The 13,289-nt window shown below is 40.8% G+C and overlaps 1 protein-coding gene across 2 annotated transcripts in view; it reads right to left on the bottom strand.

Moving 5' to 3' along the window:
- Window positions 1–13,289, bottom strand: part of MED13L (mediator complex subunit 13L) — a 307,633-nt gene that overhangs the window by 29,505 nt on the left and 264,839 nt on the right. Inside the window, exons 15-17 of one of the 2 annotated variants that reach the window (XM_032431544.1) lie at window positions 5,428–5,648; window positions 4,918–5,123; window positions 40–977 (exon numbers count right to left, since the gene is read on the bottom strand). In XM_032431544.1, coding sequence (XP_032287435.1) covers window positions 40–977; window positions 4,918–5,123; window positions 5,428–5,648 — 1,365 coding nt within the window. The remainder of the gene's footprint in view (window positions 1–39; window positions 978–4,917; window positions 5,124–5,427; window positions 5,649–13,289) is intronic. The other variant, XM_032431545.1, reaches the window with a different exon arrangement.

The following is a 13,289-nucleotide window of genomic DNA, read 5'->3' as shown; positions in this document are numbered from 1 at the left end:
GATAATTGTCAAAGCAGACATGTATTCTGGGAAACGTACCATTGCTGTGAGGCCAAGAGTGCACAGTGGCACTTCTCACCAGAGCTTCATCTACTTTTCCACCCGTGGGATTATCCACATACTGACGGCCCTGCTCCAAGGCATTAAAGCATTCCGTCCAGTAATCATTGTTATCTGCTTGCACCCGGTCATAACTCCAGCTTACACAGGGAAGAGTCTGGCGACTGTTAGAGGAAATGTAGTCCAGGAAACTCAGTGAAGCAAAAGGTTGTGTGTGTTGATTCTGGAGGAGGAGGAGGAGGCTTACAGGTGGCTCCTGGGACTTTCTGGCTCCCTCCATCTGAGGGAGGAAGGTAGTCTGACACATCATTAAGCGCCTCTCCGCAGCCTGACCAATATCAGAATTCTTCCCAAAAATATCCAACTCATCTTCCAGGAAGAGTCCCGAATTGTAGCCAAGTTTGCGATTCATGATCGCACTAAACCCACAGGTACAGCGATACTGGTCCTCGTTGGAAGAATCGGGGATGTAGAGCCCGACGTCGGCCCCTTTGATGTTCATGTTGCAGGCACAGATGCAACAGCTGTCGAAGTTTCTGTCCTTAAAGATATTCATCACAGAATCTGAGAGAATCAGGGTGACGTAGAGACTGTGGGCCTCAGGAATGGGCTGCATGGTGGCAGGCTCCACAGAGTTAAGGGGCCGCGTGGTAGAGGGGGTGGAGGCTGGTGACCCCTGATCGGTGCTATCGTATTTAACCGACCCTTGCCCACTGGCAGTGCCCCCACCTCTGGGAGTTCTTGGGGTCCTGGGGGTTCGTGGTGTGGGGACAGAGAAGCGAGGGGTTGCTGGAGATGGCAAAACTCCTGCTCCACTGTTGCTGGCTGGGGCAGCGCTGTTCAGCGTCACCGGAGTGTTCATCTGTGGTGTATTCAGGTAGTCTGGGTCTGCTAGGCTCCCGACACTAGGCACATTACTGCAATAGACAGTACCAAACGGGAATGGGTGCATGTCAGAGAAGCTGGAATACACACACAATTACCCCACCTGGCCTGTGCAGTTCTGATCATTTATGCAGGCTACCACTAGGTATAGTCCATTTTTTCTTAAAAAAGAAAAAAAGGACTCAAAGGAGTCAATAAAAGTGGATGGGAAAGCAAGAAGCAAGGTATGAAGAATAATACACCATACACCAAGAGTAATACACCATTTTCCTTCTATATTCCGCATCTAAGCAATCTTCATCTTACTCTTTCAAGGGAACTTTACTGTTCTTATAAGAAAACATGGTGCTGGGTTTGGTCAATGTAGTTTTGAAAAACTATAACTGGTAAGTGGAACTTTAACACATGAGTTCAGGCGCTAAATTAGCTAGAAGACCATAGGATAAAATTTCCATCTAATCTGCAATTACATTTTTGTCACTTTTTAAAATTGAAAGTCGGCCACTGTACTTGTCCTCTGAGGCCATAATCCATATATGAATCTAAGGCAGTTATAATCAAACACATAGGAACATTTGCCATTTTTCTAATTTTCAAAGCACAGTCCTATCTAGGCTTGCATTTTTATAGTAGAGTGACCATGAAGGAATTCAACTGTAGGAACCCCATTGGCCAGTACACTACAATTAATACCAACATCACATATGTAGCTGGGAGACCTCAGTATTAATTAGATGAATTGCATAGTACACATATTGTATCATAGCTTCTGAACTTCTAACAGATTTCTGTGGGGTGGTAGGCAATTTTAGTTCATTTTAAATTTTCAATATGCTTTGCATTACCTATAGCACAATTATTTTTAGTTCCCACAGACTGATCACATTGTGTTATCTATTTTTTCATAAGCAATGACTTCTTTTCGGAATAGCCACACAGAAAACAAAACAGTGTCTACAATGTTTTGCTGTTTTATTATTGTAAAAAAAATTTTTATATACGTTCTTAAATGTACATGTGAAACAGCAAATGAGACCATTCTTTCCAATTTGAAGGTATCAAAAGAATACAGATTTCATCTAATGCTTAATATTCTTTTGAAATCTATTAATACTGTGCTTAAACTAATGTTCTTCCAATAAACTACATATTCATTCACTTGTGATTTGGAAGAAGAATGTCATAAAGTAATGGCTCTTCAAATAATTTTCTTGTGATTTTTAACTAGCTATACCTAAACTACCAGCTTAAAAACCCAAATCAAGCACTAGAAAGAAACTAAATCTGAAGCACAGTGGTATCTTTGAGTACAGATAAAAAATGATCCAGAAACCTTGATTAGCAATCACTGCTGTCTCAGAGACCAAAATAATAAGTGTGTAATAATGATCTTTATTCTAATTGGACTCCGTTCAAATTTTCCTGTTTGACAAAACCCTGAAATTATTATACAGTTCAGATCAGAAAAGGAACTATGACTACTAAATGAAAACCTAAATAATTAAATTGCTCCCTAGGTAGTAAGAATGGTTTAGCTTGTATAGTAACCTGATTTTTCCCATTCAATAAAATGAACTGAGTACCAACACTATGCTAGGTGCTGGGTATTCAAAAGTAAAAAAGGGGAAGAAAAGTTAGCTCAGAGCAAGTATGACAGATGTTGAACAAGTGAGCGCTGGTGTGCTGAGTGTGACAAAGGGGTGGCCAGGGTGATGGAGACCCCAGCAAAAGGAACTCACATAGTCTAGAATTGTGCTATCCAATAGGGTTATCACTAGACCTATGTGCTAAATTTATATCAACTTAAATAAAACTGAAAATTCAGCCTAGGGGCACCTGGGTGGCTCAGTCAGTTAAGCGTCTGCCTTTGGCTCAGGTCATGATCCCAGGGTCCTGGGATCGAGCCCCGCATCGGGCTCCCTGCCCCGCGTGAAGCCTGCTTCTCCCTCTCCCACTCCCCCTGCTTGTGTTCCCTCTCTCGCTGTGCCTCTCTCTGTCAAATAAATAAAATCTTTAAAAATAAATAAATGAATGAATGAATGAATGAATGAATAAAACTAAAAATTCAGCCTTGGTCTCAACTAGCCACATTTTAAGAGATGCACAACTACAACATCAGGGCAGGGATACCATATTGGAAGGTGCAGATACAAAACACTTCCTTCATCAAAGAAAGTTCTTAACAGCGCCAGTTGAGAATACCAAGGATCTTTGGGATGGCAAGGGATAGATTTAATACATCTAAACAATGGTCTAAATTATTTATTTATTATTTAAACTATCATACAGCAAAGGCTGCGTGTCACTTTTTTGAGGAGTCTCCGTGTATAAGAAATTCAACTGTCAAATGGGTTCCTGGAGCTGCTGCATTGGATGAGAATGGTGTGGCAACCCTTCTGGGCTTATCAGCTCCGCTGGACTAGATCAGTCCCTACTTAAATAAGCTCAAGTACAACTGGAGCACGGCAGGCGAAAACAAGCCCAGGGATCACCACCAGGGTACTTCTGAGCACATTCTTTCCTCCTGCTGGTGAGTTGTTATTGCCACAATATTTCCACAACCATTGGAACCTTTCAAAAATCTTGTGCAGGAAGTCAGGCAGGATCATACCATTTTAAAGAAGGGAAAGACTCAGGTAAGCTGGTCATTTAAGGTCATACACAGGAGTAAACAAAAAAAGGCAGGAATGGAGTCCTATGACAGCACAGCTCTACCTCCCCAAGTCTGGGTTCTTTTATCCTACACTCTATCACAGTTTTTCACATTCCAACACTGACTCTACATACCTACGCAGAAAGCCTGTTTATTAAAGTTGGTTTTGTCAAGATGGGTTTTATGTGATGTCACAAATATAGCCCACAGACTGGATCTGGAATTTGTCTTATTGTTTTATTGGCTCCTAAAATGTAACTCTGAATTAGCTACCAACATTTTTAAAAAGGACATTTACATAAAAGTGCAGAACTCCAGTCTCCCACATTCCTGCCTGAACAATGCACTGTAATTGCATAGCAAACAGTCCCTTTAAATAAGGCATACTCTCGGGCACCTGGGTGGCTCAGTCAGTTAAGCGTCTGCCTTCAGCTCAGGTCGTGATCCCAGGGTCCTGGGATGTGGTCCCGTATCGGGCTCCCTGCTCAGCAGGGAGTCTGCTTCTCCCTCTGCCTCTCTCTCTCTCATGAATAAATAAATAAAATCTTTTAAAAAATGAATAGATGGATGGATGGGTGAATGAATGAATGAATAAATGAGTAAGGCATACTCTTAACAGTTCCATCAAACTGCTCTTTCCTACTGTCCCTCAGGATGACACTGACCATCAGTGGTGCCAAATCTTTTGCTTTACCCAACCCATGTCATCCCCACATTGTTTACCTGGTCCTGACAGAAATTTGAGTTTATGGCCTTATATTTTAAAGCATTTATTTTATTAAGAAATTATTAATCATAGGGGAAACTGAATCTACATTGTGACAGACTATACTGTTTTTTGATAGAGTGATATGTGCCCAAGCTACGATAAACACCTCCTTTTCTTTCTTCCGTATCATACCACCCATTGCTGCTTTCGGGGTCAGCAACAGAGAAAATGTCCATGCTAACACTTGATTTTAAAGTGCCTGAAGTAAGCACATTTGGAATCACCAATATATAAACCAAATACCACCACTATCCAAATAATATTACCAACTCCAATCTAGTGTTTGATTCTGTGGTAGACACGGATCTGATGCTGAATGAGCATGAACACCACGGTTGGCTATGCAAATAACCTTAGTTTATCCGTGTACATAAAATTTAGTTAGAAAATATGCACAATTTCAACACAAAATAATGTGCACAAAAGCATGAGTGGCCAAGAAAGGAAAGTTTCAAATGCTATGCTGATGTCATCATTTTAAGTAGATATTTGGTTAAGATCAACACCACATTCAATGGGGCAGGTAACGTGACGCGGTCCCTGCACGTACTTGTAGCCATCTCTATTGAAAATGGCTGCAGGCGGCATGGGCAGTTGTTCAATTTTCGGAGGGATTGCCCACGAAGGCCGAAACAGACAGGCGTCAGGGATCTTCAGAGGTAGCAAGCATTGGCTCGGCAACATCTTCAGTGGAGCAAACATGGAGGATCCCACAAAAGGTTGAAAGGTTGGAACTTTGTGCACATATGAAAAGTCCTGTGACAACAAAGGGGAGGCCAGTGATAATGCCAGTGAACAACTTAGGACACACCACAACAATAACAAAAATGACTGGAATTCAGTATCTCTCTCATCTAATCAGCAGAAAATGCTAATACCAAAATTTTAAATTAATCAAGACACTATAGTTAATATACCAAGCAATGTACCTCGTGATCCAATTCAGAGGATTCTTAGAAACTTATGTATACATGGCATACAGATAATACTACTTTGAAGATGTATGTGAATCTGCTTAAAAAACACCCTGCCTTGATAAAATTAATATACTGGCAGTTACCTTTACTTCCTCTGGCTTGGGACTTCCTAATCCATCTTCTACTTCCATTTTGAATTCAGTGAGCTGTGTTGAAACCATACTGACCATAGGGCTCTCCATCATGCCTAATGCTGTCACTGTCTCTGAACTGATTCCATCTTTATAATTCATTACAGGAGAAAATGCAGGGTGCTGTTCCAAGGAAGGAGGAGTGGGGAACATCCTTTGCAAGTCTGCAACTGCTAAGAGAAGAGAAGAGAAGAGAAGAGAAGAGAAGAGAAGAGAAGAGGAGAGACAACAATATTTATTTTAACAGGTAGGACTTCTAAAAAATCCCAGTTCGTAGGCAGGCACCCTACCTGCCATCAGAAATAACGCTAATTGAATGGTTGTATCAGCTACACAACAGAATATTAGTAATGGAAGTCTCTAAGAAGAAGGCCATCAGCAGAAAATTACCCTTTTCTGGAACTTTACCACTATCCCCTTGATGCTTTATGATTTGGCTTCACATTAATTAAGTGAACAAAGTCTATGTAACATACATTTTTCTTCTAACAAATGACCGCCTAAGAGTATAAGGAGATGAAAATAAGTAGAAGCTGAAAGAAATTAGATTGAATAACTTTATTAAAAGTTCTATCTCTGCTTACAAATATGTATGAAATATTTCAGAATTATATAAAAATGTCCTATAGCAAATTTTACATGGAAAATCCATCAGGCATTTATACTATAGAAAATAGAAATTGTTTGGAGGTAGAACGGTGGTTTAGATGTAGTAGGATTACTCAGCTAGTTTGAAAAATCTACCACACTCACTGCTCTTCAGGGAAATGATTCCATATTGACATTAAATGCTGTCCATACTGACATTAAAATGAAACTTCATAGTTAGGTTTAATAATCCTACCTAGAACCAAAAGACAATTTATTAAAAATCCAACTAGTAAAAAAAGTATCTTTTAAGAAATGCTTAAAACAGGGACTCTCAATCCTTTTTTAAAAAACATCTTAATATACCTGAGGTTAGCCATCATCATTAGCAGGGGCTCATTAAGGCAGGGATTCTGAATGCAGGAGCAGATGTAAGGCAATGTAAGTTGTAGTTGTGAAACTTGGCCACTAGGGGGTGTCCTGTACAGCAAATTTATTTACAAATTTGGAGACAGGCCTTTAAGTCAGTGCTCTGGAATGGCACCTGATGTCCCAATTTCCAATCATACTGTTCTTTCTAGCAACTTCAGCACTTAAAGAGGCAAAGAGTAACCACTGACTAGACTAAGATACGACCTCTACTTCTGAATCAGAAATTAATAAAGAAGGACCACACCACACTCTGCCCTGGGCTAGAGTCTGAGGCAGAGCCGTGTAAAGCGGCAACATCCAGAGTGGATCCACAGCTCAGTGCTGCTACAGTCGGGTCAGGTCACTTCCTCCCTGGGGGCTTCAGATCCTTCATCTAAATGGCTGAACTAGATGTGTGATTCTCACCAGGCTTACTTTCTTTCCTTTGTTTATGGGGGGAGGGACGCTTCCACCATATGGAGGCAGAAAAAAGTAAGAACCTTTGCATGAGATGATCTTTACCTTTTTTCCTAGTTAAACAATTACATAATTCTGAATAATTTACCCTCCCTTGGCCTCCGGTGCTTATCTGTAAGACAAGGGAAGGAAGAGGCCAACAGACGGGACCTCAGATACCAACTTTCCCTCTCATTAGAGAAGCTGCACTTCCATTTATTCCCTACAGTAGGATTCTGTATAAGATTTCATTAGACAAAATGGTGCCTGCTGCTGCCAAGAAAAAAAGAGAAAAAGGGAAAAAAGGGGGGGGGGAGGAAAGAAAAAACTAAACCCCCCAAGTAGATCTTCAAGGCACCATCTTGCTAGGACAGTATTTTACCGTTAAGGAATGTAACAATTCATAGAACTAGGGATATAAGCCAAGCCAGAAACTCCCAGAGAACCACTGGAGTCGGAAGAAGAAAAACAGGTCTTCAAATGTAGCAGCAATGAGATCAGTAAGTTTTCTTTAAAACAAGAGTAAAGATTTTAATACTGAGTTAGGTTCCACTTGAAATACATCCATCACCTTTATCTTTCAGTCCCTACTCCTTTTCCCAAGCCAAAGAACAGCTATGGGTCAATTTTAACATAAAATTAATGTTTAAGTATATTATAACATTTTAAATTCTAAGTCTACCTCATAAAATCTTCAAACTCCTATTATATTATAGATCTTAATCATCAAGTAAATATTTGGAAAATAAACTGTACCAATTCTCTTTGTGTTAAAATGACAATGAACTTGACCTACATGCTGTGACATCAGGAACTAGGAGCTGCTGCAGAATAGCACCCCAATATCATCATCTGAGCCAGGCTAGTCCTTTAGACAGATCTCCTAAACTTTGCTGAATGCAATAACTTCCTCTTTCAAACCTAAGCCAGTTTGGGTTGGATTTTATCACTTGTAACAGGAAGTCTTAACAGACAGGTCTCCCTTATACACAGTGGCAGTCACGCAGGCGACAGGATTAGGAGGGGAGGACACTAGACGGCATCAGTCAAAATTGGTCCTGTGCCGGCAAGGGGCAAGATGGCGGGGGAGTAGGAGACCTGGATTTCGTCTCCTCTCAGGAATTCAGCTGGATAGGGATCAAACCATTCTGAACACCTACAAACTCAACAGGAGATCAAAGAAAAGAAGAGCAACAACTCTCTGAACAGAAAAGCGACCACTTTTTGGAAGGTAGGACGTGCGGAGAAGTGAATCCGAGGCGATATTCGGGAGGATAGACGGCGGGGGAGGGGCCTCCGTCGGCCGCTTCTGGCAAGTGATAGAGCCACGGAGCACAAAATCGGAACTTTTAGAAGTCTGCTCCGCTGAGGGACGTCACTCTGGTGGCGAAGTGGGGGGTGGAACCCTCGCGGGACAGTGTGGTCTCAGGACCCTCGGGGTCACAGAAAGACCGGGGGTACCTGAGTGCGGCAGAGCTCCCAGGTATCGGAGCAGGGAAGCCGGCTGGAGAGACGGAGCCCAGGCGCGGGCTCTCAGCTCGGGGTTGTCATAGACTGTGATCCGCGGCACAGTCGGGCCACTGCTCCTCCAGCAGGGACCCAACAAGCGGCAGATCCGGGGAGACTCACCTTCTTCCCCCGGGAGGAGAGGTGCGGGAGCGCACCGCGGGGATCTGCTGGGTTTGGAGACTCCACCCGGGGTCGGGTGCCAGATAGAAAGGTGCGGTCACAGGCCGGGTGAGCGCGGAGTGTGGCCGGAGACCGGGGAGACGGGAGTGACTGACGGCTTTTCTCTGAGGGCTCGCTGAGGAGCGGGACCCTGAGTTCTCGGCTCCTCCGGGGCGGAGACTGGGAGGCCGCCATTTTCACTCTCCGCCTCCAAAGCTGTACGGAGAGCTTGCAGGGAACAAAAGCTCCGGAGAGCAAACCCGAGCAGATTACTTAGCCCGGACCGGCAAGGGCGGGGCAATTTTGCCTCCGGCAAAGACATTTGGGAACCACGGCAACAGGCCCCTCCCCCAGAAGATCAGCAAGAACAGCCAGCCAAGACCAAGTTTACCGATCAATGAGAACGGCAGAACTCCAGCGCTAGGGGAACACTGCACATAGAATTCATGGCTTTTTTACCATGATTCTTTAGTCTTTCAAAGTTAATTATTTTTTTTAACTGTCTTTTTTTCTTTTTTCCTTTTTTCTTTTTTTTTGAATTTTTCTTTTTCCCTTTTTCAACCAACATCTTATCAATCCCTTTTTTAAAAAAAAACATTTTTATTTTTCATTTTTAAAGTCATATTCTATCCCTTCATAGTAGTTACCCGTATTTTTGGCATATATATATAAGTTGTTCTCTCCTTAAAATCTTGAGATAGTTTCTTCTAACAGATCAAAATATACTCTAAATCTCTAGTGTATGGTTTTTTTCTACTCCCCTGCCTGATCACATTCTCTCCCTTTTTTCTTTCTTTCTTTCTTTTTTTTTTAATCCTCTTCTTTCTTTTTTCAAACAACTTATCAAATCCTTTTTTAAAATTTTTTATAATTTCCATCTTTACAGTCATATTCCATCCCTTCATCATATCAACCCTTATTTTTGTACATATATAAGTTTTTCTTTCTTTAAAATTTTGGGAGGGACTTTCTTTTAACAGACCAAAATACACCCAAAATCTAGTGTGTGGCACTGATCTATAATCCAGCCTGATCATATTTGATCACATTCTGTTTTTGTTTTGTTTTGTTTTGTTCTGCTTTTGTTTGTTTTTATCTTTATCTTTATCTTTTTTCTTTTTTTCTTTCCTTTTCTTTTTTCTCTCTTTCCCTTTCTTTTCCCACTGCTTCAGGTCTTTTCTGATTTGTTTAGAGTATATTTTCTGGGGACGTTGTTACCCTGCTAGCATTTTGTTCTCTCATTAATCTATTCTCCTCTGCACAAAATGACAAGACGGAAAAAATCACCTCAACAAAAAGAACAAGAGGTAGTACCGACTGCCAGGGACCTACTCAATACGGACATTAGTACGATGTCAGATCTAGAGTTCAGAATCATCACTTTAAAGATACTAGCTGGGCTTGAAAAAAGCATGGAAGTTATTAGAGAAACCCTTTCTGGAGAAGTAAAAGAACTAAAATCGAACCAAGTAGAAATCAAAAAGGCTATTAATGAGGTGCAATCAAATATGGGGGCGCTAACTGCTAGGATAAATGAGGCAGAAGAAAGAATCAGCGAGATAGAAGACCAAATGATGGAAAATAAAGAAGCTGAGAAAAAGAGAGATAAACAACTACTGGATCACGAGGGCAGAATTCGAGAGATAAACGATACCATAAGACGAAACAACATTAGAATAATTGGGATCCCAGAAGAAGAAGAAAGAGAGAGAGGTGCAGAAGGTATAATGGAGCAAATTATAGCAGAGAACTTCCCTAATTTGGGGAAGGAAACAGGCATCAAAATCCAGGAAGCACAGAGAACCCCTCTCAAAATCAATAAAAATAGGTCAACACCCCGACATCTAATAGTAAAACTTACGAGTCTCAGAGACAAAGAGAAAATCCTGAAAGCAGCTCGGGAGAAGAGATATGTAACCTACAATGGTAGAAACATTAGATTGGCAACAGACTTATCCACAGAGACCTGGCAGGCCAGAAAGGACTGGCAGGACATATTCAGAGCACTAAATGAGAAAAATATGCAGCCAAGAATACTATATCCAGCTAGGCTGTCATTGAAAATTGAAGGAGAGATAAAAAGCTTCCAGGACAAACAAAAACTAAAGGAATTTGCAAACACGAAACCAGCCCTACAACAAATATTGAAAGGGGTCCTCTAAGCAAAGAGAGAGCCTAAAAGCAACATAGACCAGAAAGGAACACAAACAATATACAGTAACAGTCACTTTACAGGCAATACAATGGCACTGAACTCCTATCTTTCAATAGTTACCCTGAATGTAAATGGGCTAAATGCCCCAATCAAAAGACACAGGCTATCAGATTGGATTAAAAAACAAGACCCATCGATATGCTGTCTGCAAGAGACTCATTTTAGACCCAAAGACACCCCCAGATTGAAAGTGAGGGGGTGGAAAACCATTTACCATGCTAATGGACACCAAAAGAAAGCTGGGGTGGCAATTCTTATATCAGACAAATTAGATTTTAAACCAAAGACTGTAATAAGAGATGAGGAAGGACACTATATCATACTTAAAGGGTCTATCCAACAAGAAGATCTAACAATTGTAAATATCTATGCCCCTAACATGGGAGCAGCCAATTATATAAGGCAATTAATAACAAAAGCAAAGAAACACATCGACAACAATACAATAATAGTGGGGGACTTTAACACCCCCCTCACTGAAATGGACAGATCGTCTAAGCAAAAGATCAACAAGGAAATAAAGACTTTAAATGACACACTGGACCAAATGGACTTCACAGACATATTCAGAACATTCCATCCCAAAGCAATGGAATACACATTCTTCTCTAGTGCCCATGGAACATTCTCCAGAATAGATCACATCCTAGGTCATAAATCAGGTCTCAACCGGTACCAGAAGATTGGGATCATCCCCTGCCTATTTTCAGACCACAATGCTTTGAAACTAGAACTCAATCACAAGAGGAAAGTCAGAAAGAACTCAAATACATGGAGGCTAAAGAGCATCCTACTGAAGAATGAATGGGTCAACCAGGAAATTAAAGAAGAATTAAAAAAATTCATGGAAACCAATGAAAATGAAAACACAACTATTCAAAATCTTTGGGATACAGCAAAGGCAGTCCTAAGAGGAAAGTATATAGCAATACAAGCCTTTCTCAAGAAACAAGAAAGGTCTCAAGTACACAACCTAACCCTACACCTAAAGGAGCTGGAGAAAGAACAGCAAATAAAGCCTAAACCCAGCAGGAGAAGAGAAATAATAAAGATCAGAGCAGAAATCAATGAAATAGAAACCAAAAGAACAGTAGAACAGATCAACGAAACTAGGAGCTGGTTCTTTGAAAGAATTAACAAGATTGATAAGCCCCTGGCCAGACTTATCAAAAAGAAAAGAGAAATGACCCAAATCAACAAAATCATGAATGAAAGAGGAGAAATCACAACCAACGCCAAAGAAATACAAACAATTATAAGAACATATTATGAGCAACTCTATGCCAACAAATTAGATAACCTGGAAGTAATGGATGCATTCCTAGAGATGTATCAACTACCAAAACTGAACCAGGAAGAAATAGAACACCTGAACAGACCTATAACCACTAAGGAAATAGAAGCAGTCATCAAAAATCTCCCAAAACACAAAAGCCCAGGGCCAGATGGCTTCCCAGGGGAATTCTACCAAACATTTCAAGAAGAATTAATACCTATCCTTCTGAAACTGTTCCAAAAAATAGAAATGGAAGGAAAACTTCCAAACTCATTTTATGAGGCCAGCATTACCTTGATCCCAAAACCAGACAAAGACCCCATCAAAAAGGAGAATTACAGACCAATATCCCTGATGAACATGGATGCAAAAATTCTCACCAAAATACTAGCCAATAGGATCCAACAGTACATTAAAAGGATTATTCACCACGACCAAGTGGGATTTATCCCTGGGCTGCAAGGTTGGTTCAACATCCGCAAATCAATCAACGTGATACAATACATTAACAAAAGAAAAAACAAGAATCACATGATCCTCTCAATAGATGCAGAAAAAGCATTTGACAAAGTACAGCATCCTTTCTTGATCAAAACTCTTCAGAGTGTAGGGATAGAGGGTACATACCTCAATATCATAAAAGCCATCTATGAAAAACCTACAGCGAATATCATTCTCAATGGGGAAAAACTGAGAGCTTTCCCCCTAAGGTCAGGAACGCGGCAGGGATGTCCACTATCACCACTGCTATTCAACATAGTATTGGAAGTCCTAGCCACAGCAATCAGACAACAAAAAGAAATCAAAGGCATCCAAATTGGCAAAGAAGAAGTCAAACTCTCACTCTTTGCAGATGATATGATACTTTATGTGGAAAATCCCAAAGACTCCACCCCAAAACTGCTAGAACTCATACAGGAATTCAGTCAAGTGGCAGGATATAAAATCAATGCACAGAAGTCAGTGGCATTCCTATACACCAACAACAAGTCAGAAGAAAGAGAAATTAAGGAGTCGATCCCATTTACAATTGCACCCAAAACCATAAGATACCTAGGAATAAATCTAACCAAAGAGGCAAAGGATCTGTACTCAGAAAACTATAAAATACTCATGAAAGAAATTGAGGAAGACACAAAGAAATGGAAAAACGTTCCATGCTCATGGATTGGAAGAACAAATATTGTGAAGATGTCAATC

This window comes from Phoca vitulina, unplaced genomic scaffold, assembly GCF_004348235.1.
Source record: "Phoca vitulina isolate PV1807 unplaced genomic scaffold, GSC_HSeal_1.0 scaffold46, whole genome shotgun sequence".
Taxonomy (NCBI): Eukaryota; Metazoa; Chordata; class Mammalia; order Carnivora; family Phocidae; genus Phoca; species Phoca vitulina.
The sequence above is the reverse complement of the archived record's forward strand: the minus strand, read 5'-3'. Positions and strand labels throughout refer to the sequence as shown.